Source organism: Neofelis nebulosa, chromosome 6 (genome assembly GCF_028018385.1).
Source record: "Neofelis nebulosa isolate mNeoNeb1 chromosome 6, mNeoNeb1.pri, whole genome shotgun sequence".
In the NCBI taxonomy this organism is placed as follows: domain Eukaryota; kingdom Metazoa; phylum Chordata; class Mammalia; order Carnivora; family Felidae; genus Neofelis; species Neofelis nebulosa.
The window spans coordinates 95,386,832-95,413,137 of NC_080787.1; the positions used below are offsets into that span (position 1 = coordinate 95,386,832).

At 33.4% G+C, this 26,306-nt stretch overlaps 1 protein-coding gene across 5 annotated transcripts in view; it reads left to right on the forward strand.

Annotated features, from left to right (window-relative positions):
• GRIK2 (glutamate ionotropic receptor kainate type subunit 2) overlaps window positions 1-26,306 on the forward strand; it is a 659,820-nt gene that overhangs the window by 481,364 nt on the left and 152,150 nt on the right. For all 5 annotated transcript variants that reach the window (XM_058734822.1, XM_058734821.1, XM_058734824.1 and 2 more), the window contains exon 12: window positions 9,228-9,451. In XM_058734822.1, coding sequence (XP_058590805.1) covers window positions 9,228-9,451 — 224 coding nt within the window. The remainder of the gene's footprint in view (window positions 1-9,227; window positions 9,452-26,306) is intronic.

Genomic DNA, 26,306 nt, shown 5'->3' on the forward strand with positions numbered 1-26,306 from the left:
TATAGAACTCCATAAAAAGAATTATTCTGTTTTCCCCTAGATGGGTTAGTTCACTAGAAATTACATTAATGTACCAATAAATCTTATTTCTAGAATAAGATCAGAAAAAAGTTTAATTTTGAAATTCTCTGGGTAATTTTCTTTGAAAATTTTAGTAAGTTAAACTGTATTTAGTAAGTTGAAACTGTATTTAGCAAACGTTTACCAAGTAGTTCCTTGGTGTCAGATTTTGTCCAATGCCCTACGGATATTTGATTGGTTATTATGAGAATAAAACAATTTGGAAAATTTCATATAGAATGATAGAATATTAAATTAAAACTTATTAATAAGATAGTGCTGCCCAGGCATCTTTGTGAAATTTCCAGGGAGAAACCCTTTACCATAGCAACTATGTTCTAATTAATTTAATCAACACAACATTAAGTACTACTGAGGATATGGTTAAAATTATTATCTAAAAAATAGACTTTTTAGAATAGTTTTAGGTTTATAGAAAAACTGTGCAGAAAGTAGAGTTTCCATACCTTCTTCCATTCTGCTTTCATCCCCTGGCCCACTCTAGTTCCCATGATTATTAACAGCTTCCATTAGTGTAGTACATTTGTTACAGTTGATGAACAATTTTTGAGACATTAGCTAAAGTCCATGGTTTACATTAGGGCTCACTCTTTGTATTCTACAGCTTTATATTTTTTGATAAATGCACAGTGTCATGTGCATTATGATTTCTTACAGAATAGTTTCACTATATTAAACATGTTTGGTTCCACTTATTTGTCACTCTGTTCCCCTGAGCCGTTGTCAACCACAGAGCTTTTTACTTCCTGTGCAGTTTTGCCTTTTCCAAAATGTCATATAATTGGAAGCATACGCTATGTAGTCTTTTCAGACTGGCATTTTTCATTTAGCACTATATGCATTTAAAGTTTTTCATGACTTTTCCTGTCTTGATAGCTCATTTCTTTTTATTGCTGAATAATATTCCATTATATGAGTGTACCACAGTCTGTTGATACATTTATTTTTTATTTTATTTTATTCTTTTTAATATGAAATTTATTGTCAAATTGGTTTCCATACAACATGCAGTGCTCATCCCCACAGGTGCCCTCCTCAATACCCATCACCCACTTTCCCCTCCTTTTCACTTCCCATCAACCCTCAGTTTATTCTCAGTTTTTAAGAGTCTCTTATGCTTTGGCTCCCTCCCTCTCTAACATTTTTTTTTTCTTCCTTCCCCTCCCCAATTGTCTTCTGTTAAGTTTCTCAGGATCCACATAAGAGTGAAAACATACGGTATCTTTCTCTTTATGACTTATTTCACTTAGCATAACACTCTCCAGTTCCATCCACGTTGCCACAAAAGGCCATATTTCATTCTTTCTCATTGCCAAGTAGTATTCCATTGTGTATATAAACCACAATTTCTTTATCCATTCATCAGTTGATGGACATTTAGGCTCTTTCCATAATTTGGCTATTGTTGAGAGTGCTGCTGTGAACATTGGGGTACAAGTTCCCCTATGCATCAGTACTCCTGTATCTCTTGGGTAAATTCCTAGCAGTGCTATTCCTGGGTATAGGGTAGATCTATTTTTAATTTTTTTGAGGAACCTCCACACTGTTTTCCAGAGAGACTGCACCAGTTTGCATTCCCACCAACAGTGCAAGAGGGTTCCCGTTTCTCCACATCCTCTCCAGCATCTATAGTCTACTGATTTGTGCATTTTAGCGACCCTGACTGGCGTGAGGTGATATCTCAGGGTGGTTTTGATTTGTATTTCACTGATGGGCAGTGATGTTGAGCATCATTTCATGTGCCTGTTGGCCATCGGGATGTCTTCTTTACAGAAGTGTCTATTCATGTTTTCTGCCCATTTCTTCACTGGATTATTTGTTTTTCGGGTGTGGAGTTTGGTGACTTCTTTACAGATTTTGGATACTAGCCCTTTGATATGTCATTTGCAAATATCTTTTCCCATTCCGTTGGTTGCCTATTAGTTTTATTGATTGTTTCCTTTGCAGTGCAGAAGCTTTTTATCTTCATGAGGTCTCAATAGTTCATTTTTGCTTGCCCTTGCCTTTTTTTTTTTTTTTTTTTTTTTTTTTTTTGCCCTTGCCTTTGGAGATGTGTAAAGTAAGAAATTGCTGTGGCTGAGATCAGAGAGGCTTTTTCCTGCTTTCTCCTCTAGGGTTTTGATGGTTTCCTGTCTCACATTCAGGTCCTTTATCCATTTTGAGTTTATTTTTGTGAATGGTGTAAGAAAGTGGTCTAGTTTCATTCTTCTGCATGTTGCTGTCCAGTTCTCCCAGCACCATTTGTTAAAGAGACTGTCTTTTTTCCATTGGAAATTCTTTCCTGCTTTGTCAAAGATTAGTTGGCCATACTTTTGTGGGTCCAATTCTGGAGTCTCTATTCTATTCCATTGATCTATGTGTCTGTTTTTGTGCCAATACCATGCTGTCTTGATGATTACAGCTTTGTAGTAGAGGCTAAAGTCTGTGATTCTGATGCCTCCTGCTTTGGTGGTCTTCTTCAATATTACTTTGGCTATTCGGGGTCTTTTGTGGTTCCATACAAATTTTAGGATTACTTGTTCTAGCTTCGAGAAGAATGCTGGCAGAATTTTGATTGGGATTGCACTGAATGTGTAGATAGGATTTTAACAATATTTATTCTTCCAATCCATGAGCACGGACTGTTTTTCCATTTCTTTATATCTTCTTCAATTTCCTTCATAAGCTTTCTATAGTTTTCAGCAAAAAGATCTTTTACATCTTTGATTAGGTTTATTCCTAGGTATTTTATGATTTTTGGTGCAGTTGTGAATGAGATCAGTTTCTTTCTTTGTCTTTCTGTTGCTTCATTATTAGTGTATAAGAACGCAACTGATTTCTGTACATTAATTTTGTATCCTGAGACTTTGCTGAATTCATGTATCAGTTCTAGCAGACTTTTGGTGGAGTCTATCGGATTTTCCATGTATAATATCATGTCAACTGCAAAAAGTGAAAGCTTGACTTCATCTTTGCCAATTTTGATGCTTTTGATTTCCTTTTGTTGTCTGATTGCTGATGCTAGCACTTCCAACCCTATGTTAAATAACAGCAGTGAGAGAGGACATCCCTGTCATGTTCCTGATCTTAGGGGGAAAGCTCTCAGTTTTTCCCCATTGAGGATGATATTAGCTGTGGGCTTTTCATAAATGGCTTTTATGATGTTTAATTATGTTCCTTCTATCCCAACTTTCTTGAGAGTTTTTATTAAGAAAGGATGCTGAATTTTGTCAAATGCTTTTTCTGCATTGATTGACAGGATGATATGGTTCTTTTCTTTTCTTTTCTTTTCTTAATGTGATATATCACATTGATTGATTTGTGAATGTTGAACCAGCCCTGCAGCCCAGGAATGAATCCTACTTGATCATGGTGAATAATTCTTTTTATATGCTGTTGAATTCGATTTGTTAGTATCTTATTGAGAATTTTTGCATCCCTATTCATCAGGGATATTGGCCTGTAGTTCTCTTTTTTTAGTGAGTCTCTGTCTGGTTTAGGAATATAAGGAATGCTGGCTTCATAGAATGAGTCTGGAAGTTTTCCATCCCTTTCTATTTCTTGGAATAGCTTGAGAAGGATAGGTATTATCTCTGCTTTACATGTCTGGTAGAATTCCCCAGGGAAGCCATCTGGTCGTGGACTCTTATTTGTTGGGAGAGTTTTGATAACTGATTCAGTTTCTTCGCCAGTTATAGTCTGTTCAAGTTTTCTATTTCTTCCTGTGTGAGTTTTGGAAGTGGGTGGGTGCTTAGGAATTTGTCCATTTCTTCCAGGTTGTCCAGTTTGTTGGTATACAATTTTTCATAGTATTCCCTGATAATTGCTTGTATTTCTAAGGGATTGTTTGTAATAATCCATTTTCATTCATGATTTTATCTATTTGGGTCATCTCTCTTTTCTTTTTCTTTTTCTTTTGAGAAGCCTGGCTAGAAGTTTATCAATTTTTTTTTTTCAAAAAACCAACTCTTGGTTTCATTGATCTGCTCTACAGTTTTTTTACATTCTATATTGCTTTTTTTCTGCTCTGATCTTTATTATTTCTCCTCTTCTGCTGGGTTTGGGGCGTCATTGGTTTGCTGTTCTGTGTCTATTTCTTTAGGTGTGCTGTTAGATTTTGTATTTGGGATTTTTCTTGTTTCTTGAGATAGGCCTTGATTGCAGTGTATTTTCCTCTCAGGACTGCCTTCGCTGCATCCCAAAGCGTTTGGATTGTTGTGTTTTCATTTTCATTTGTTTCCATATATTTTTTGAATTTCTTCTCTAATTTCCTGGTTGATCCATTCACTCTTTAGTAGGGTGTTCTTTAACCTCAATGCTTTTGGAGGTTTTCCAGACTTTTTCCTGTGGTTGATTTCAAGTTTCATAGCATTGTGGTCTGAAAGTGTGTATGGTATGATCTCAACTCTTTTATACTTATTAAGGGGTGTTTTGTGAGCCAGCATGTGATCTATCTTGGAGAATGTTCCATGTGCACTCGAGAAGAAATTATATTCTGTTGCTTTGGGATGCAGAGTTCTAAATAGATCTGTCAAGTCCATCTGATCCAATGTATCATTCAGGACCATTGTTTCTTTATTGATACTGTGTCTAGATGATCTATGCATTGTTGTAAATGGGGTATTAAAGTCCCCTGCAATTACCACATTCTTATCAATAAGGTTGCTTATGTTTGTGATTAATTGTTTTATGTATTTGGGGGCTCCCGTATTTGGCACATAGACATTTACAATTGTTAGCTCTTCCTGATGGATAGACCCTGTAATTATTATATAATGCCCTTCCCTTTAACTTAAAGTCTACTTTGTCTGATATAAGTATGGCTACTCCAGCTTTCTTTTGACATCCAGTAGTATGATAGATAGTTTTCCATTCCCTCACTTTCAATCTGAAGGTGTCCTCGGGTCTAAAATGAGTCTCATGTAGACAGCAAATAGATGGGTCTTGTTTTTTTAACCATTCTGATACCCTGTGTCTTTTGGTTGGAGCATTTAATCCATTTACATTCAGTGGTATTATTGAAAGATATGGGCTTAGAGTCATTGTGATGTCTGCAGGTTTCATGCTCGTAGTGATGTCTCTGGTACTTTGTGGTCCTTGCAACATTTCACTCACAGAATCCCCCTTAGCATCTCTTGTAGGGCTGGTTTAGTGGTGATGAATTCCTTCAGTTTTTGTTTTTTTGGGGAAAACCTTTATCTCTCCTTCTATTCTGATTGACAGTCTTGCTGGATAAAGGATTCTCGGCTGCATTTTATTTCTGTTTATCACATTGAAGATTTCCTGCCATTCCTTTCTGGCCTGCCAAGTTTCAGTAGATAGGTCTGCTACTACTCTTATGTGTCTACCTTTGTAAGTTATGGCCTGTTTATCCCTAGCTGCTTTCAGAATTTTCTCTTTGTCCTTGTATTTTGCCAGTTTCACTATGATATGTCATGCAGAAGATCTATTCAAATTACATCTGAAGGGAGTTCTCTGTGCCTCTTGGATTTCAATGTCTTTTTTGCTTCCCCAGATCAGGGAAGTTCTCAGCTATGATTTGTTCAAGTACACTTTCAGCCCCTTTCTCTCTCTTCTTCTTCTTCTGGAATTCCTATGATATGGTTATTGTTCCATTTGATTGCATCACTTAGTTCTCTAATTCTTCCCTTATACTCCTGGATTTTTTTATCTTTCTTTTTCTTAGCTTCCTCTTTTTCCATAATTTTATCTTCTAATTCACCTATTCTCTCCTCTGCCTCTTCAATCCCTGCTATGGCCACCTCCATTTTATTTTGCACCTTTTTTTATAGCATTTTATAGCTCCTCATGACTATTTCTCAGTCCCTTGATCTCTATAGCAATAGATTCTCTTCTGTCCTCTATGCTTTTTTCAAGCCCAGCGATTAATTTTATGACTATTATTCTAAATTCTTGTTCTATTATATTGCTTAAATCGTTTTTGATCAATTCATTAGTTGTCACTACTTCCTGGAGTTTCTTTTGAGGAGACTTCTTCCGTTTTCTCTTTTTGGGTAGTCCCTGCAGTGGCTCCAAACTGCAGGGCACTTCCCCTGTGCTGTCTGGAGTAACTTGTGTTGGTGGGTGGGGCCGCAGTCAGACCTGATGTCTGCCCGCAGCCCACCGCTGGGGCCACAGTCAGACTGGTATGTACCTTATCTTCCCCTCTCCCAGGGAAGATAGTGGTGTGGTGTGGCCCATGTCTGGGCCTCTTGCACACTGCCAGTCTTGTGGTGCTTTTTCGATGGGATCTGAGTTATTAGCTGGGATGGATCTGCAAAGTGTACAGGGGTGGGAGGGGCAGGCTTAGCTGGCTTTGCCCTTTCTGGTGTCCTGCGGGAGGGACCCTGCAGCACTGGGATGGAGGCAGTCCCGTTGGAGGAATGTATCCACAGAAGCACAGCATTGGGCTTTTGAACAATGCAAGCAAGTTCAGTGACCGGAACTGGTTCCCTTTGGAATTTCTGCTGGGGGATGGGAGAAGGTGATGGCACTTGCCAGTACCTTTGTTCCCCAGCTGAGCTTAGCTCTATCTTCTGGGGCTCAACAATTCTAACTCCTGGTGTCCTCTCGCCCTCCCCATGAGAGCAGAGAGGTTGACTTTTAACATTCCAGGTGTTAAGTCCTGCTGGCTGTCAGAACTCATGGAGTCCGGCCCCTCCACTTTTGTAGCCAGACTCAGGGGCTCTGCCTTGCTGGGCGTGCTGCCCCTCCACTGCCCCAGCTCCATCCCGCCACTCTGTGTAGCACGCACCGCCTCTCTGCCCTTCCTACCCTCTTCTGTGGGCCTTGTATCTAAGCTTGGCTCTGGAGAGTCCATTCTGCTAGTCTTCTGGTGGTTTTCTGGGTTATTTAGGCAAGTGTGGGTGGAATCTTAGTGATCAGCAGGAGGAGGTGAGTCCAGCTTCCTCCTACACCACCATCTTCCCCTCTCGATACATTTATTTTTTTAAATTAAATGTCAAAAGTGTCTGTTTATATCTTTTGTTTCAAATGACTAATTTCTTTTATAATTGAAAGAATTTTACTGTGTGATGTTTTGTCTTATATTCATTTTATATTTGGGATAGAAATTTTACTTTAGGCAATGCTAAGTAAATTTTGAAATTTGATGGATGTCTAGTCAATCATATTAATATATGTCTGTGGAACAACTGTTTTTTTAGAATAATGTAGTGGTTTTGTCTTAATAGATGTTACTTGAATTGTTCCCTAACTTTTGTTAATATCTATTTTGAATTTAAAAAATATTTTACCAGCTTAAAGCATGTTCACTTACATGCTTTACATGTTATAAAATTTTGCTTTTCATGTGCCTACAGTGAGGGAGGGTTACAAAAGTGAAATGGTACATAGATAAACTGTGCTGTATACTCAACCCCCTGAACAGAAGTAAGCCACCATTTCAGGTTGTCCATTTTTTAACCTAGAATCTGTTTCTTAAATGATCACTCTTTTTCCCTAACAAACATCTTTACTTTTTCAAACCATCTGTAGTTCCTTCCCTTCTGTCTTAGAGGAAGTGCTATTTCTTCTTTGTGGAAAGTATTCCATCTTCCTAAATTCTGCACCCGACCCTCTAAATTCTCAGTGACTGTAATCTATTAATTACTGACCTTACTTCTATATATTCTCCTTTCCATCTCTACAGATTCTTTAATAAAGGAATGAATGAATGTCTCCATCATTCCATTACTGGCTTCTGAGATGCATCTCATGCTTAACTCTAGGTATAGATTCCAATAGCTTGGGGTTTAGGTCCTGGTTCCAATGCTCAGTTAGCTCTGTGACCATGAACAAGTTTTTGACTTCTCATAGATTCAGTTTCCTTATCTTAAAATAGGAATAATAGTAGGATTGTGTAAGGATTAAATGTGACAATTCATGTAAAGTGCTTACCACACAATGCCTGTTGCACAGCACATGCGTAAAGAACATTACCAAGTATTATTGCTAAATTGATATTTTCTTAGATTTATGAATATGTAATGTGATGATATCCTCTCCAGGACCCTTAAGACCTGTTCTTTCCTTCCTAACATTTAGAGAAATATCTCTCTGTCTTCATTGCTGCTCAGAGGTACTCTGTTCAGGTATCTGAGTGCTCCCCCTTTCCCACACACACCCAAAACACAAATGCACCCAAACACATACCCAGAATAATATCGTCAACAAACTTAGCCTTTTAGTGAAGTTTCTTTTTTTAAGTTCTCCAACAGTCCTCGAGGTAAGAAGACAAAACCCAATTTCATTATTTTGTTCATCTTTCTGTAGCTCTCTACAAGCAGCATTTCTTATTTATCTTCTGAAAGCCCAGTATGTTTATGAAAATAAAAGGAAAGTAGAGATATAGCTTCCCATTATATATGAGAATAGATGCCTTTATTATTTAAAATATTAAAATTATTTCCTGTAACATATTCCAGCTTAAGTTCATCCCTGACAGATGGTTATAACGTGATGAGTGAAAAGCATTAGTAATTTAACATATTTAAGCTACCGTGGAAAATTAGCAACTTTGTGAAAATTGAAAAACTCATTTCCTAATGCGATTTAGGCAAGGCTGCAAGGATTTTCATTAAATAATATAAAACAAATTAGAGGGATAGAAACAAAACTCAAGGGCAGTAAACACAATCACATTAAAAGATGATTTTCAACATGTTAACTATTTAAAAACTAAAACCTTTTAACTGAACTCTATAGTTTTAAAATAAGGAAAACATGTTTCTTGATTATCAACGAAATGATTTGAGGTAGATATTATTATTACTATTTAGAATTTGACCAAGTTATTTAGCGATCCATAACTTATATTAAATGTGTTTTTTTAGTTTAGATTAAAAATAATTATGAGAAGATTCCGCAGCATAATAATTCAGGTACTGAATATACAATAGTTTCTTCAGTTTTTTCATTCCATACATTTTTTTTCTTTCTTTAACTACTTGCAATAAATGCTGGTTTGCTAATCTAGAAGGACATAGAAATGAGTAACAGAAAAATCAAATGCTTCAATTCAGGGTCAAGAATGCTTTAAATGTTAACATAATAGTTACTCAGACAATTCTCAAGTATAAAGTATTTGTTTTGCTTAATTTGGATGCTGACTTCTTTTTTGAGACTTAGAACCAATTTTTTCCCCTGTTTTCTGTTTCTCTCTACAGAAAGCTGACCTTGCAGTTGCCCCACTGGCTATTACCTACGTTCGAGAGAAGGTCATCGACTTTTCCAAGCCCTTTATGACACTTGGAATAAGTATTTTGTACCGCAAGCCCAATGGTACAAACCCAGGCGTCTTCTCCTTCCTGAATCCTCTCTCCCCTGATATCTGGATGTATATTCTGCTGGCTTACTTGGGTGTCAGTTGTGTGCTCTTTGTCATAGCCAGGTAACATGCTCACTTTTGTGATTTTTTTGGCAATTGTTACCTCCTTTTTCTAACTAATAATTGTCAAAAGTCACAATAATTTTACTTTTCTTCTTCTTTATTTCCCTTGGGGTGCTGAAATAATGAACTTTTAAGAGTCACATACCTTATTAAAATATACTGTACTGCCTTTTTGGGCAGAAAGCATGCTGGTTGTGTCAGTAAGCTATAACTGTGGGAGAGTTTACTCTTTTTAATTAGAATCTAAAAGCAGTCCAAATTATTATTCCATAAAAATTATTTCCTCATTTTGCTCTTGAGCGAGACAGTAAAATAGTGTATTTTACTAATTTGAATTGATAAATAAGTCATAAGAAAAAAAAAGAGGTAAGATTTAAAAGGAGGCTTTTTTTTAATGAACCAAGGCTAATTAAAAATGAGCACTTTATGTATAAAAAAACTACCGTTATTTTCCACATAAAATTACTGATTTTTCTACAAAATAATTAAAATGTATAACTACAAATATGTTTTTGCTCTATTATCAAAATTAAATATTAAATAAGAAGGTTATTTTTTCAATTGTATTATATAGCTTCTTCTGATAAATTTGTCACTAAGGATATTTATCCTTTCTTAAACTTATTCTTTTCTCAATGAAGTCATATATTTGTTCCTATAGCAAAAAATAAACAAACAATAAAAACCCACTTAGTTCATTCAATTAAAAGAGGAATCACTTCTAGAATAGCATAAGATTTTTGATATATACACATTTTTATAGGTATACACAGATATTTACATATAAATGTTATGAAAACTTATAATTCCCCCCAATTGATTTAATATTGACACATGAGTCCTTCAGACAATTATCATTTGCATTTGTCTGAAAATTTGTATTGGAACCATGAGTACATATAGCTTTGGTAGCTGTATGATAGATCATGTTAATATTTGTATTTGAAGTTTAGAATTCTCCCCTCAAAAACGAGAATTTGGACTATAAAATTCATAAGTCTTTAGCTCTAACTTTTTCCGTATCTTGTGAAGACAAAACAACCTTTTCATTTTTTAACATCTTTGCATTAGTTACATATATTTTATAGCGGCCAATGTAAACCATCCGTTTCATATGTAGTCAGAGAAATGAGTTCAAAGATTACAGTTTAAATAATTCAATGGTTGGAGAACTCTACAGCCTGCCCACAAGACAAACAGAAAAATAAATACTCCAAAGTATAGAAAAAAGTCTTTCATGCTGTCTGCAGGTACACCTGTTCCTTCTTAATCAAATTAACAAAAGTTCCCAGGAAGGATAAAATCAAAACCTAGGGGCAAATGTCCTGATACCATTCTGAGACAATTGTGCAGGCATCAATCAAGCTGAATTAAGTCTAATGTAGTTTCCAGGGGACCTTAAACAGAGACTATTGAGTTACCTCAAACTTGTATTAGGAATTTCAGATATTCCTAATTTTCTGAGCCCAAATCTTCTGAGATTACATTCAAAAGCAAATACTGAAACATCTGAATTATTTTCCAGCTTAAAATTACATTTGCAAATAGAGACATGGAACAGCTATGCAGTGATCTAATTTTCAAAATATTTTTAACTCTCACTGGTAACTATCAAATAAAATAGTGATATAATATCTGTATAATTATGGTAACCTGTGCTAATTTTACACAAAATAAATACATCTATGTCATTCTTTTTGAGAATGTAACATTAGTTGATATGCCATTTTTTAGTGTCATTAAATTTTGGAATATTACTGTTATATTTTGTTGTTAGTTATTAAACGAATGGAATTTGAAAATGATTCTATTTCAGATCTTATTCAATGCAAACAGTCTCATACAATTTCAAAAATTAAGTATAATATCTTCATTTATAGGTAAATTAACACATATTTTATTAAATAATAAACAATGTTAGATATCCTATATTAACTTATATATATATCTTGGTAAATAGTACATAATATGAAAATAAATTCTTTGCAGATTATTCCTGAAATATTTTATTCAATACTCTATATTAAAATAATGTATAAATATTTGCTAAATTTAAAAACAACACACTAAGAACTCAGATTAAAAGGAAATTCTTGAAATAGAATCCAATTAAATTCTTAACTGAACTTCCAAAGCCAAATAAATTTATATAATTAAAATCCAATATACTTCACTTAAAAAAATATTCAGTCTCATATGGTATTGAACTCCTCTTACAATGAAAGTTCATAATATGCAAAGCAGGCAAAATGTCCAGATTCCATTGCAAAACTTAATTACCTTTCTAATATAAATGGTATTATGGTATTTCTTATCAATACAAAATAAACACAGAATTTTTATTTTACCTATGAATGAAGACTGTGTCTTATGTTATTTAGAGATCACTAATGAACTTACTAATATTATTATATTATATTAATGTTAACATATAAATATGGCATTTTATTTATGTATACTTTTTATCTTCATCTCCATAATAATTGCAGAGAAAGACCATTTACATTTGAAAAAATTCTCATCTATGTGTTTCATTCTCACTGAAAAGCACAGAAACAAAGTTCTACAATAATACCATGTCAACAACAAAATTTTGTAATCAATTAAGTACTGATCATAATTGTTAGAATTTATGTTTTCTAAAATTAAATTTAAAAGCAGATTGTTACTGTGATAGCTCTTAAAAATTTCCCTTCACCCTTCCTATATAGAAAAAGATTATCTAAGAAATACTTAACAAATGCTCTAAATTTTTTTAACCATTATTAAGAAAGAGATATATGGTCTTATTTTCTTGGTATGGTTTCATAATCTGTGGTCTCTTACAAATAGTTGCTTTCTTGTTTATAGCATAATGACATAATCAGCATGCTTGTCTGAATTAGCTGAGAACTCTTTTCACAGTAAAGATAAGCCTTAGGTACAGCATTCTAGATATGGAATGGCCTTATCCTGGATACCCTAACCATAGCTCTTGGCTGACAGAAGATTAGGAAGAAATCTTATACATGACAAACTTGTACATAATCATGTTTGTCCCTAAACCTTTCCCTCTCTCTTTCTATTTTCCTCTGACCTAGGTATATTAGTATAGAGACAGCAGTTAGTCATATAAAGAGTCTGGTTAGGAAATCCACCCTTTATACTCAGAATGAGAGATATTTTTCACCTTGCTTCAAATATTTTCTTTATTAAACAACTGATAATATGGACACAGTAGATACTATTTATAAAATGGAGCCAATTTAAATGCCCATAATGTTAGAAAATTTTTTTTTCTTTTAACAATAGGTGTCTTCAAGACCAGAGCTGTTTTGAAAATCAGCATGTAAATCTTGGTCTAGAGTTCTTAGTAATTTGGTATAGAGGTGAATAACTGAAGACCAAACTTAAAAGAAGAGACTAATGCTATACACATTTTCCTCCAACAGGATTGATGGAACTGTAGTAATAATTCACTAAGCGTATAATAATATTGCATATTTTATTGCAATTTTAAGATTGACATTTTAAAATTAAATACAAATAAACTGGGGAAGAAGAGTAATACTAAACCATTTTTTGTAAGAATTTTATTACAGAGAAATTTCTTAGGTTACTTAAATGAACAAGTGAATATGATCAAATATAGGAAAAAGAGTAAAAGAAAGCTAGCAATATTGGCTAACCTGGCCTTAGCAAAGATAACAAATCCAAGAATATTCGGTATGTGTTAAGTACATAACATTAGTTTTTCTAAGTTAAAAAGAATATAGGAGTTTCTTATGTGTTTTGGGGTTGAATTATTTTGCATGATTTTTATAATATTAGAATCTCATCTATTGTATTATTGGATTAGACATCAGGAGGTGGTCTCCCTAGAATCTGCTCAAGGGTTTATAAATACGGTGACCACCAGGACTGTCTTGACACACATTTTGGCACTAGCATGGTCTGGAGTCACAAGATGACAAGGCTACTGCCTTACTGAGAGTTCTTACATTTGTAAAAATATTCTGTATTTCTCTTGGTGCTCGGAGGTAAAGATGTTCTAAACATAGTGTTTTTGATGGTTTAACTGAGTTTAGAAAGCCATGTCCAAAGTGCTTGCATCAACAACTTTGATCTAGGCTCCTGGCTAGTGTGCAATAGCTTTTATATTCTTGTCACAATGATGGGTGACATTTAATGTACAGTGAAGGACAACAATGACTTATTATGCACTTGGAAATGGATAACTGTTTTGGTGGGATGTTCAATGTTAAACTAATATGCTGTCAGAAAGACTGTTGTCACATTGAAACGAAATGCCAATTTTGTTGTGTGCCTTTGCCACCACTTGCCCACCTCTTACTAGAAAACCATTTCAGTTTTACCTTTCCATAACACAATTTTAGATATATTTTTCTTTAATTTTTTAGACATTTTTTTTTACTTAAGTAAATTTCAGGAAAACCTATCTGCTTTTATTGATTTAGCAGTTTTCTGAGAATTTAATGAAAATTTGGTTTGAAACAATGCTGTTTTTTAGTATGCCTTTCACACATATGAAAGTGATTATTAAAATTGATTATATTAGCAAATACCTCAGCTATGGACCTAAAAGTCATCATCGATTAAAATTAAATGCACTTTCAAACCACATTTCCATAGGAGATGAAGTTACTTCTACATTAATAAAGTTTTTTTTCACAATTGTTACTTGGTAAATCTATTATAAAATAATTTACCTCCTTATTTGTAATGATTCTAATGATGTTCATGGCTACAAAATAGAGATGGAGTTATTACACCAGAAAAAATTCTTCATTTGTACTAGTAGAACCAAAGCAATTGAAAGGTTAAATTGGTGACTTATTTTCAGCTTATGGTGAATATTGTATCTAGATAATGGAGGCAGTGGAAATTTTGACTGCAATTGTAAAGGCTGAAGAATCAGAATCTCAATCACTTTAAGAAAAAATAAACATATTTTCTACCTCTACATTTTATAATTATGCTAGACATTTACAAGAATAAAAGATTTGAAAAAATCAAGTAAGACAAAAACAATTTAAAATTAAGCTACTTATTTTGGTAATCTTCTGTAATCTAATGCTTTTTGGCATCTTCTTTTAAAGATAATTGTACTTGAGTTTCTTTTAGAAGTTTTAATCTCTCTTACCAAATTAATTTTTGACAGAATTTTTTTATTGTTAGGGCAAAAGTGAATGTAAATGCAAGAGCAGAAGTTTGATAGCCCATTTTTATTTTTCATATCCTATAGGTAAATTATTTTCCTCTTTATCTTTCCTTGCCTCCATCACCAAATTGAATTCAAGACTTCTAGAGGTGGAAAACCACCTCTCTGTGTAGTCATTGCAAGAATGTCCTCTCAATAAGTATCCTGGCCAATGAGCTTCTGAGGACTATGGTCACCCTATTATAATTTGTTTCAATTTAGAAGTTTCACAGTGTCTAGCTCTGAAAATCACAGATAATAATTTTAATAAATTATACTCTATAGAGTGTAATGTTAAGAAACTTGAGAATGCTAAAAACTTGAAGATAAATGTTATTAAATTATTATACCTGCTACCAACAAATGACAGCTCTGTTTTTAATGAATCCTTTATGGAATATGTAATTCTGTTTTTACACACACACACACACACACACACACACACACACACACTGATGAGAAGCAATAGTCTTGTAAGAGATTTTTTTCTTTGAAAGATTTAGAAAGGAGTATAGTGTCATTTTTAACACTTGCCACTGTTTCATACATTTCTCAGTAGCCAATTCACATGGAAAAACTAATAGGACAAGAATAATACTGTGAATGGCTGTTTTTCTTCCTCTTTATTTCTTTCCTTTATGTGTGTGTGTGTGTGTGTGTGTGTGTGTATGTGCGTGTGTGTATGAGAGAGTTTTAACATAAGAAAGAAATTCTTTGAGATGACTCTTAAGAACCAACAAGATAAAGAGAACCAATCGTTTGTTACCAAGTGATGCACTTATTCTTCCACATTTTGTAGTCGCTAGACAGCTACTTCTCCTACAGCTGCAGAGTACTGTGAATTGTTTGTAAGAAGTCATCTTCCCACCTTGTTCTTTCTGTGTTAATTCTCAAAACAAAATTGTGCTTCTGTTTTTCTATAGCCCCCAGAAAAATGATCCCCTCGAACTTTCCGGACGAGGGGTCTCCATCATCTTTATATTCTGAAAAGTAGGGTTTTTCTCCCTATCTGTCTCTGTGCAATGATTGAGAGTACTCTGCTCAAAAAAGTCAGTTGCCTTGAAAAATGTAGAAAAATAAGTCAATTTTTTAAACGGTAAGCTTGATACCTAAGTTAGTAATGTTTTCACCCGGATAAAGGTGTCCTTTTGTTGTAGATTCTTTGGTGTGAGAGTTCTTTCAAATGGATGTTTTCCTATATAGTCTTGTACTAGGTTGGTGGGTTTTGTGGAGGAAGTCATTGAGAGAGAAAAGGAAGGAAACTAATACAAATTACATGTCAACAGTGGCCAGGTTTTACCTAAGAACCATGGAGAGATTAATTCATTAGCTTCTTTTTTCAGTAACTTTATGTTTTTTAAGATTTGATGTAAGGAATGAATGGATATACACAACCACACTATTATACCGGTAGCAAGTGAGATTTGAAATGTTTCCCTTGTTTAATGCTAGCATTATTACCCTTTTTAAATTCTAATTGATTATAGGGAGAAAGTTGTCTTAAAGAAAAGAAAACAGATTTAGAAGAAAATAGAAAACAGAAAAGGAATTTATATCACTTGGTTCATTTTGACTGTCATGTTAAATTCACTTTTTCCTTGTAAGATTTTAGGAAAAAAAAGAGCTTGGCTAACTTTTTAGTTATGATTTTTAAAAGAGTCCTGTACAAAATATTTGAGCTACATGTTAGCAGTATGTTGTTTTATAATAACTTGAAAGAATCACTCAATTAGCTACACTTAAGAAATGTGTCTTTATCTTTAAAACTGCAAATAAGGTAGGTTAAAAATATTTCCAGTCACTTAGGCACCTAAATAGGACACATTAGCAAGCCACACATGTGCAGATTTGCCTCATAAACATGTAAACTTACTTGTTTTATAAGTCATTTTTCTAGAAATGCTCACTTTCTTCCCCTAAAAATCACTAGCTGCATATTGTAAAAAAAATCGCACCACATTATGAGCTTTTCTAGCAACTCAAAGTGCTATTGATATTCTTTTGATTTTTTTCCATAATTCATGGATGAGGAAGAAATATCACTAATATTAAATGAAAATGTATAGATGTAATTTTTAGTGGTAATTTATGACTTATTTCTTCATGCTATGTAAAAATAATGCACTCTATCCAAATAATTAATGAGTAGGAGATATAGTGTCATCAACCAGTGTAACTTCATCCATTACAGCATGTCACGGCACCTTACTTGCTATAATTTTTTACATTCCATTACATAATTACATCATTCAAGTTAAATTGTTTTCATATCAATCCTGTTGGGTATATATACATATATATATTTTTAGAAAAAATATCATATGTCTCTCCAATTGCAATAGGGATTTCAATATGATATTCAAATAGTAAGAGCTGGACAGTATCCATTTTGATATCCAGTATCCATTTACTAAATAGAATTAGTAAAACAGATGACAACACAAACTATTCTATTGGTTTTCAACACCTATAAATTTTAATATTTTTAGTTAAATCTTACGTAAAGAGGGACACTATAAAAATGTGCAGTTATCTCAGTTATAAATATGTTGATTTTATACCTACTTTTGGAATTTTGTTTGGAAGCCTAGAAATTAACCTGATAGACTTCATGACAAAAACCTTATTAATGAAGTAATTATATATGCATGCACTTTAAAACTAAGTAATTCTTTCTTTTTTTTTAATGTACACTGGATTGAAACCTATGTTTAGTTTCAGTACTATACCAAATCTATAAAAGATAATTCTCTCTGCCCCGCCCCAGCCTGGATAATATTTAATTTCCTGCTATTCTTTATGAAAGATGTTTAATCCAAAATTAATTATTATAAAATATTTCCCATTTTCATGTGCCCCTATCTGACTACTCTTGAGATGATAAATGAGGTGAATGAATTTATAATAGATTTTTCTATTAAATTAATGGATTTAATATTTGAAGCAAAGGTGAAATTGTAGGTTTTGAATGTTACTGGCATGATAAACATTATAAACAGAATAGGGCTACAACTGTCATCTAAGTTGGTTCAGAATATGCACCTGAATATTATTTTAACATAATAAATTAGGTAAGTGTTTCCCTGCTTCCCTTATTATTATTGGTACTGAGAATGGGGGTGCTGGGAGGTGTGTTTCAATATAAGTTTAACAATTCACTAGACTGACTGAAGATATGTTTTGGAAACTGGTATTACTAAAGTGATATTACCAAAAAAATAAAAGGAAAATAAAAAGAAAATAATGAAAATTTTGTTGTAGAAGGAGATGCAAAATCGATATTCACATTCAGGGAACTGTATGTTGATTTAAAATTTTTCATATCACTGCTTCAATTTTCAATTAGGGCTTCAATTTTTTTTTTTAATCAGGAAGATGTTAAAAATTATATATAAGACATTTCTTCTGCCCCCAATTTTAAAACATTCATGTTGATATCTGCTAAGTCAGATATTTGAGTTGCAAAAAAAATAGTGAATGCTTTCCAAACATACTTCAGTTGTTTTAGATACTTAACTGCAAATGCAGTACATCCACTTAATTTTAAAATATTTTATTGGTATATTTGATACAATAGAGTATAATTTCAAAAGATATTCAGATGGAAGGAAAGAAAGCCCAAAAGTCATTAGGCCTTGTGGAACTTATTAAAATTATTTTATAGTTAAAAACTCAATTAGAAAAAAAACTTTATGTGCCTTGCATGTTCATGGTAGCTGATGTGCTATTTTTTTTTTATAATCCAGATATTTGTGTATTAGCCAAATCAACTTAAACATCCAAGTGATGCTAGAAAATCAGATGCTACCTTTCCAATGCTAGCTTCAGGTTCTTGCTGATAAAATCATTTACTTATTGAGTGTCCATTTCTCTAAAAGTATAGTCTGTTTCATTTTCCAGTATTAGAAATGACATGGCTGCTTGACTGATCTGAGGACAGTCTGCCTTGAGCCTTTTAATACTGGACTTACTGCTTTAAAATCCTTAGCAAGTGTTTGCAAGCTAAACACTTGCTTCTGGTATGTAAGTCTAAGAAATAATTCTTTTAAATGTAAATTATGTTCAAACTAATTTAAAAATAACTGTTTTTGTAATGTTTGGTACTTCACTTACAAACAAATAGCTATATAGGTAAGAAATTATTGATAGGACGAACCTGTGCTTTCTTATGCAATGTTGATATGCAAGCCATTTTCCTTATTATTTCCAATTTAAAGCCACTCTTAATTTAATTTGATTGGACAATTGGGTGTTTAAAAGAACTGTATTAGTAGCTATTTAATGAGGCTATATGAAAGCCACTGTATAATTTTAAAAATAGATTCCAGCTTTAAGTGTAGAATTATATATTTTTATTTTACACTTGTAAAATTAAGTTTAATTTTATGGCAACCAAAATAATGCCTTTCCTTCGGGAATCTTAAAATGATCAGTAGATGATTATAGTAAGGACTTTTTTGTTCCATCACAATAAAAACAATCTTAGGTAGTTTAAAATTGGAGTATGTTGCAGTATACCATTATAACTTAACTTTATTAAAAAGTTGCTTAGGATAAAAATAGGTCATAAGGATCTGAAATTAGACTACTGTTGAAGTTAATTTCCTATATCAATTATAAATTTTAAATGGTAATTAAGAGGAAGCCTTACAATTTGAAAACCCTTGTTATTTATTGTTTCTTGTTATATATTTATAGCTGATAGTAATGTTTATTTCTCCTCAAGGTTATATTTTAATGAAAATTGATCATAATTTAAATTTGCTGTTGATAAATTACAAATCAGTGGAACTGATCATTGTTACCATCTCATTAAGCCCTTCCAATCCATTTAGATCTACTAAATAATATGTTCAGTAGCATATTATTGTAGCATTCATATACAGATAATCCTTGTTCTTCATTCTGTGTAACTTTGGTGACTTTCTGGTACTAAGGCTACCAACTAAACAATGCCAGCGTTAATTAATGAACAACACATGGCATACAAATATAACATAAATGGTGTATATTGTTCAGCGATGTGATGGTACTTGCTTAATAACTGGCTATGGCAAGGAGAGAATCTTTGATTTGTAGCAATTGACAATTTTAATGGTGTAAAGATTGCTGATATGATTGATACCAAGCTACCAGTGATGCCTTACTGAATTCAGATTTGGAAAGATAGGTACAAAATTGGCTCTTCTAGCCATATAAGCTGGCTCCAGAATACTGCTAATATATAACATGTTCAAATGAAGGGATAAGCATAGATCATAAAAGTGAATAGCAGGTAGCATAGGTGGATGTACTTGTACAGATATGTAGGATGTACCGGAAAAATATGTGGAAGATAATGGCAAGGTTATGGAGCCTCAAAAGCAAAAGTGAAGAGCTGGGTTTTTATTAATACAATTAGAATCTTTGAAGTAATCCCAAACTTAAGTATTAATCAATCCTTTCTCTCATGGAAACAATTAGCATTATTTTTTGCAGTTAACTGCACATTAAAATATCTATGGAAAAAAGAAAATACACCAAGGAAAACTTCAGCAAGGTGACAGTCTCATGGAATGAGTCCTTGTAGATTCTGGTATTTTCTGAATGATTGAGATGTTATCATTAAATTAGAAAATTTCAATTCTTTGCATGGAAACTTTTAAACTACGAGATGGTTTTCCTTGCTTATAGTTGTTAATAAAAAGTATTGAAAGGAATAAAATTGTCTAAGATCATTCGGTAATAATATATACACAAATTAACATCCTCTGAAAGTTCAGTAATAGGTTCAGAGCTTGTTAGTAGGAATAGGTTCACATGTAGGTAGTAGGAAACCTGACTAAAAATAGGAGGTTTACTATTCTCATGGAACCTAAACTTAGGCAGGGCAAGGCTGAAACCAATGCTGAAAGGTGATATCAAGAAACTTGGCACCTTCTATCTGCTTACTACACTGTTCTTAGAATGAGGCTTTTATCCTCAGGACTGTGAGATGGTCACGAAAACTCCAGCCATCCTTTCTGTGTCTTAGGCAGGAAGAAGGTAAAAAGGAAAAGCAAAAGACAAAAGAGAGTGTCTTTACCTCAGAAAGGAAAGTCTCCCTCTTCTCTATATGTTCTCGGCTAGAGTTTTATTTCCTAGCTGCAAAAAAGGGTACAGATTTGTTTCTTTTATCTGAATATACTGTCACCTCAGTTCTTTTGTAAGTAAGATGTTATCAGGTATGTAATTGGCTGTGCCTATCAACAAGACTTCTTAAAGTGTGAAGTCATGTCCAGCCACACATGAAATTCTCCCAAATTCCTTATTTCAAATGTCCATTTCTGAAGTTTTCTCTTTTTTTCTTGTCTGTTATCAGGGTGCCTATTTTTGAATAGCCCGACTATTCCCTTCCTGTTAATTGTTTTCAACTGGTATTCTCTTTAAAACAAGTTAATCATGCTTGTTTAAAAATGTATGAAAAGTTAAGTGTAAATATTTATATTTTAAGAGGGCTTTGGTAGTTTCTTTCTGGTGCTAGCCTATATTCTTGAGACATGAATTTACCAAATTAGTTTTGTTTAGGAAGCATGAATTGTTATTCTAATATTATCTTAAATGATGCTATCAAAATATAAATTTTCTTTTTTTTGGTTTATTTACTTATTTTGAGACAGAAAAACAGAGAACTAGCATGAGTAGGGGGGGGAGGGACAAAGAGAGAAGAGAGAGAGAATTCCAAGCAGGCTCCATCCACTCTGTCAGCACAGAGCCCTAAGCAGGGCTCTGCCTCACTAACAGTGAGATCATGATCTGAACCAAAATCAAGAGTTGGACACTTACCCAATTGAGCCACCCAGGGCCTCCAAAATATAAAATTTCAATCCCATAGAAAAAATCTGATTTATTTTTGTTATGTAATATCCTAATTCATCAATATTTTCCCTTACTTTTATAAAGCAATGAATAAGTTGGTGCAAAAAATTGTTACATGTGATAGGCTCCATAATACTTATGCATATCATACAGCAGGATTTATTTATTTTTTTTTTTTTTAATTTTTTTTTTTTTTAATGTTTTTAATTTATTTTTGGGACAGTGAGAGACAGAGCATGAACGGGGGAGGGGCAGAGAGAGAGGGAGACACAGAATCGGAAACAGGCTCCAGGCTCCGAGCCATCAGCCCAGAGCCTGACGCGGGGCTCGAACTCACGGACCGCGAGATCGTGACCTGGCTGAAGTCGGACGCTTAACCGACTGCGCCACCCAGGCGCCCCATACAGCAGGATTTATAAACCATCAGATGCTAAGCTGTTTCTAAGGGGGAAAATGAACCCAAGAGAGTCATATGATCAAATAAAGTCAGAGGAACTATATACCAGATCCCCTTGAAGATTCACTATTAGCAGATTAAAGTCTCTGAAAAACCATGCAGTAAAGAAGTTTGGGTATGTTTGTTTAACTCAGCATTTTCTAAACATTTTGGGCCATGGGGCATTTTTCCTCTTTAGTTAGAAATAAAATAGTGAGGGGTACCTGGTTAAGCATCGACTCTTGATTTTGGCTCAGGTCATCATCTCCATGGTCATGATATCGAGCCCTGCATGGGGCTTCTTGCTGTGCATGGAGCCTGCTTAAGATTTTCTTTCTCTTCCTTTCTCTTTGCCCCTCCTCTACTCACGTTCTCTCCTCCCACTCTAAAAAATAACAACAAAATAAAATAAAATGAGTGTGAAAAATTTTAATTCAATTATGGAATTTAAAAAATTAACTTTCATTTTAAAAATGTCTGGTCTCAAGATAACTCATTATTACTTATTTGTGGATTTGGTTGTAAAATCAAGATTTTCTATTTTTTTAAGTTTATTTATTTATATTGAGAGAGAGAGAAAGAAATCACATGAGTGAGGGAGGAGCAGAGAGAGGAAGAGAGAGAGTCCCAAGCAGGAGCTAACAGCACGGAGCCCAATGTGGGACTTGAACTCACAAACTGTGAGATCATGATCAGAGTGGAAATCAAGAGCTGGACACTTAACCAACTGAACTACCCAGGTGGCTCTTAAATTTTCAGAAAGACAATCACTGAATATTTAGAAATTTCCTTACATTTATTGATAGTTATAAAATAGATAACTGGAAAAAGAAAAAGGCTTTATTTTGGAATAATGATAAACCTAGCAAAAAAAATTTCCATACTGACAAATTATGATTGAGAACAAGCACATGGCTTAAATAAATTCCAGTTTTATTAGTAATCTTACCTTATTTGCTAAAGGAGGAAGTATTAAAAATAGTTGATACTTTATTTTGTATTTATTGTAAGGGTGAAATGAGTTGTCTATTCTATAAATGATCAGCACTTTAGGTAGATGAATTATGTAGATTTTAATTTTGGACATATTTTGAAGCTACATATTTATATGAGGTTGTAATTTTTCTGTTAGACTCATATTTGTCTACCTTATGACCCATACTCTGGAAGCAGGGCTGAAGGAGGTCACTGTATTTTAAATCTCATTTACATATGGGACAACATCAAATGATAATTATTAGTGTTCTTATTCCATATGGAATATAAATAGCATAATTGCAAAAAAAAAAGCCAGAAAATAAGCATATTCAACACACATGTAAGCCTTGAGTGTCTAAAAGTCAACTATAGTGATATTAAATGACCCATTTAGGGACAACCAGCATTTTTATCTACATGCTTCTAGTTTGCTCATCTTACGCAGATTGGACAGGTAGCAATTTTGGATAGCTCCTCTTGAAATGAATGCAAATTATCAAAGGATTATATGATCCATCCTGTAAGGCATTCATTCATTTTAATCTTTAGTTTGCAGCTTTCCAGTTCCTCTTATATATTCTCATTGGTAGTTAATGGAAAGTATCATAGCTTAGGTCTTAGCCTATTGCAAATAAAAAAATGCTGTTAGATAAAAGCTTCATAAATGGTAGCCACTCTTTTTAAAATTTAGACCAAGTGTTGCTTATTTCTTTCTTAGAATAAGCTAAGGTGTACTATTTATTTGGTTTGTGATCATAAGATAATGTGCACCCAGAATATTGTCAATGATCATAGCTTATAACAAGACTGAGATTATATAAATTTCAATTGGGTCCTAAATGATAATACTCCATGATTTTTGTTGTTGTTGTCCATTGTTTGAAACTTATTCCAGCTAGATCTATCAATTCTCTCTCTCTTTCTCTTCCTCTCCCCATCCACCCATTAACATTTCACTAAGTATTAGCTATATAAATCACAATATGATAAATATATTTCCTTGTCTATTTCCCATTCATAAAACTTAATATATACTTGAGATAACCTGCTAAGGACTATAGTTAAATTATGTCAGAAATACAAAGGCAGATTTTGTATTTTTTGTTTGAGTAAATGAGAAAGTATTATATAAGACAGTTACAGTTATATGGATAAAAGTTCTGGATGATAAAGATGATTTTTACTACAACAAACAGCAACTGGAGATAATCATCAGATCTCCTTGATTCAAATATGAAAGCCCATTCAAAGATTACATTATACACTAAAACATATGCAAAATATTATTTCAAAAATCCAATTTATTGAGAGAAGCTACATTTTTTTCCTTTTCTTTTTAACCTGGATTTCCTACAAATGCTTTAGCTTTTAAATTTTACATATAAAGTAAGATTCTGTGTGTATTTGTGTGTCTTTTTTAAACCTTAGGATAAAGACCATAAACTCCAGAGACTTAAATCCATCTCCAAATTCTTGAGGACCCACTATTTCTAGAATATAGACTAAGCAATGTGGAGAAATGCAAACTTACGTGTTCAGTCTAAATGGAAGGATTTAAAATTTAACATCGCAAAACGACAAACGTGCATGACAAAGTATGAGATAATAAGAAAATAATCCACCCAGAGACAGTACTCTAAAAGGCATGAAAGGTGAGGAGGCATTACAAAAAGGCAAAAAATCTGCACAGCAGGCTCAGGAAGTTAGAAAAGAATAACTGGTGTTTCAGTGTTAAGCATTGTCTATAGAAGACGTTGTCCAATTCATATGATTGTCTATAATGTTTCCAAAGACCATATGCCAGACTACAACAGACAGAGACATTATTTGCAGTCTCTGGATCTATGTACCACCTGTTACCTACCTGAGATTGGATTGACTGACCTAATAAATATTAGTGAACATTCATCCTCACTAGGAAATGGTATCATACTAAACAACAACACATTGCTTTTGATTGTTTTTTCCTTATTTACCGTTTTAAAAATCAAGCACTTGTATACTTAACAGGTTATTAACAATGGCAGAAATCATCATGAGCAGAGCAATAAAATGACTATCTTAAAAAGCTTGCTAGAAGATTGCCAGAGATTTGCAGTATAAATTAAATATAGCAACAATATAAAAATATTAATGGATTTAATTCAGATATATTAGTAAATACAACATTGAGACACACATATGTTATTTTACAGTACAAAGTCACAAATTCTTGAAACACTTTTAAATAGAACAAATTAAATTAGTGGAGTGACAGGAATTGTCTGTATCATTTAAATATATTATGACATTTAGGAAAACTGAATTATATGTTTAGTAATAAAAGTACAAACACCATTTTAAATAAAATCACCTTCTATAAAGTTCTAGGCCTGTGACTGGTGAACAAAATTTTAACATATAATCAATAGAACTCCATGAAATAAATGAAGACACTAAAGTCTGAAGAAGTAAAGCAACCTGACATAGGTCCAGTAGTTAATCATAGAACTGGAGCTGAATGGAGTGATAACAGCATGCATGGCACCATAGCATTAAGACAAAACTGAGTCACCTGTAAACAGAACTCCACTTTAACAATTATAAAGTTCAAAGTTTAAAGTCTCGAGCCTGCAAGACTTTAAGAAATGTATAGCTACCGATTTGTTTTGCAATTTTTAATAGAAATCTGTTTCCTGAAAATTAATATTTTAGGTGTTGGGTTCTAACATTTTGATCACCTTTTTTCTCTCCCTAGAAGTTCAAGTTTCTAATCTTTAACACATGACTATAACACATGACATAAATTCAGAGTTCTGTCATAGCATGAGGCAACATGTTACACATTAGTTTGTTACTTAGTACTTCATCTACTTTTCAGGCCATGAATACATCCTAATCAAATGTTTATCTTTAATTGTGCTCAGGGCCATTGGAATTCGTTTCTCTTCTCCCTTCCTTCTGCTGCCTTCTTTGTCTTCTGTTTCATATTGAGTGCACATTTCTGAATTCCTTCTTTCTTTCTTTCTTTCTTTCTTTCTTTCTTTCTTTCTTTCTTTCCTTCCTTCCTTCCTTCCTTCCTTCCTTCCTTCCTTCCTTCCTTCCTTCCTTCCTTCCTTCCTTCCTTTCTTTCTTTCTTTCTTTCTTTCTTTCTTTCTTTCTTTCTTTCTTTCTTCTTTCTTTCCTGACTCTCAATCATTGATTAGTCAGAGCTTTCCAGCACCATGTGACCACTTTTTCTCCGTCTTTTATTGTTTTGTCCGAAGTGTTACTTGGTACAGATCTAATAATTTAAAATCCTCTAACAATTTAATTTATTATACTCTTTGGTTATTTTAAAATATCAGTAAAATATATGAATCTAGGGGCGCCTGGGTGGCTTGGTCAGTTGAGCGTCCGGCTTCGGCTCAGGTTTGTGGGTTCGA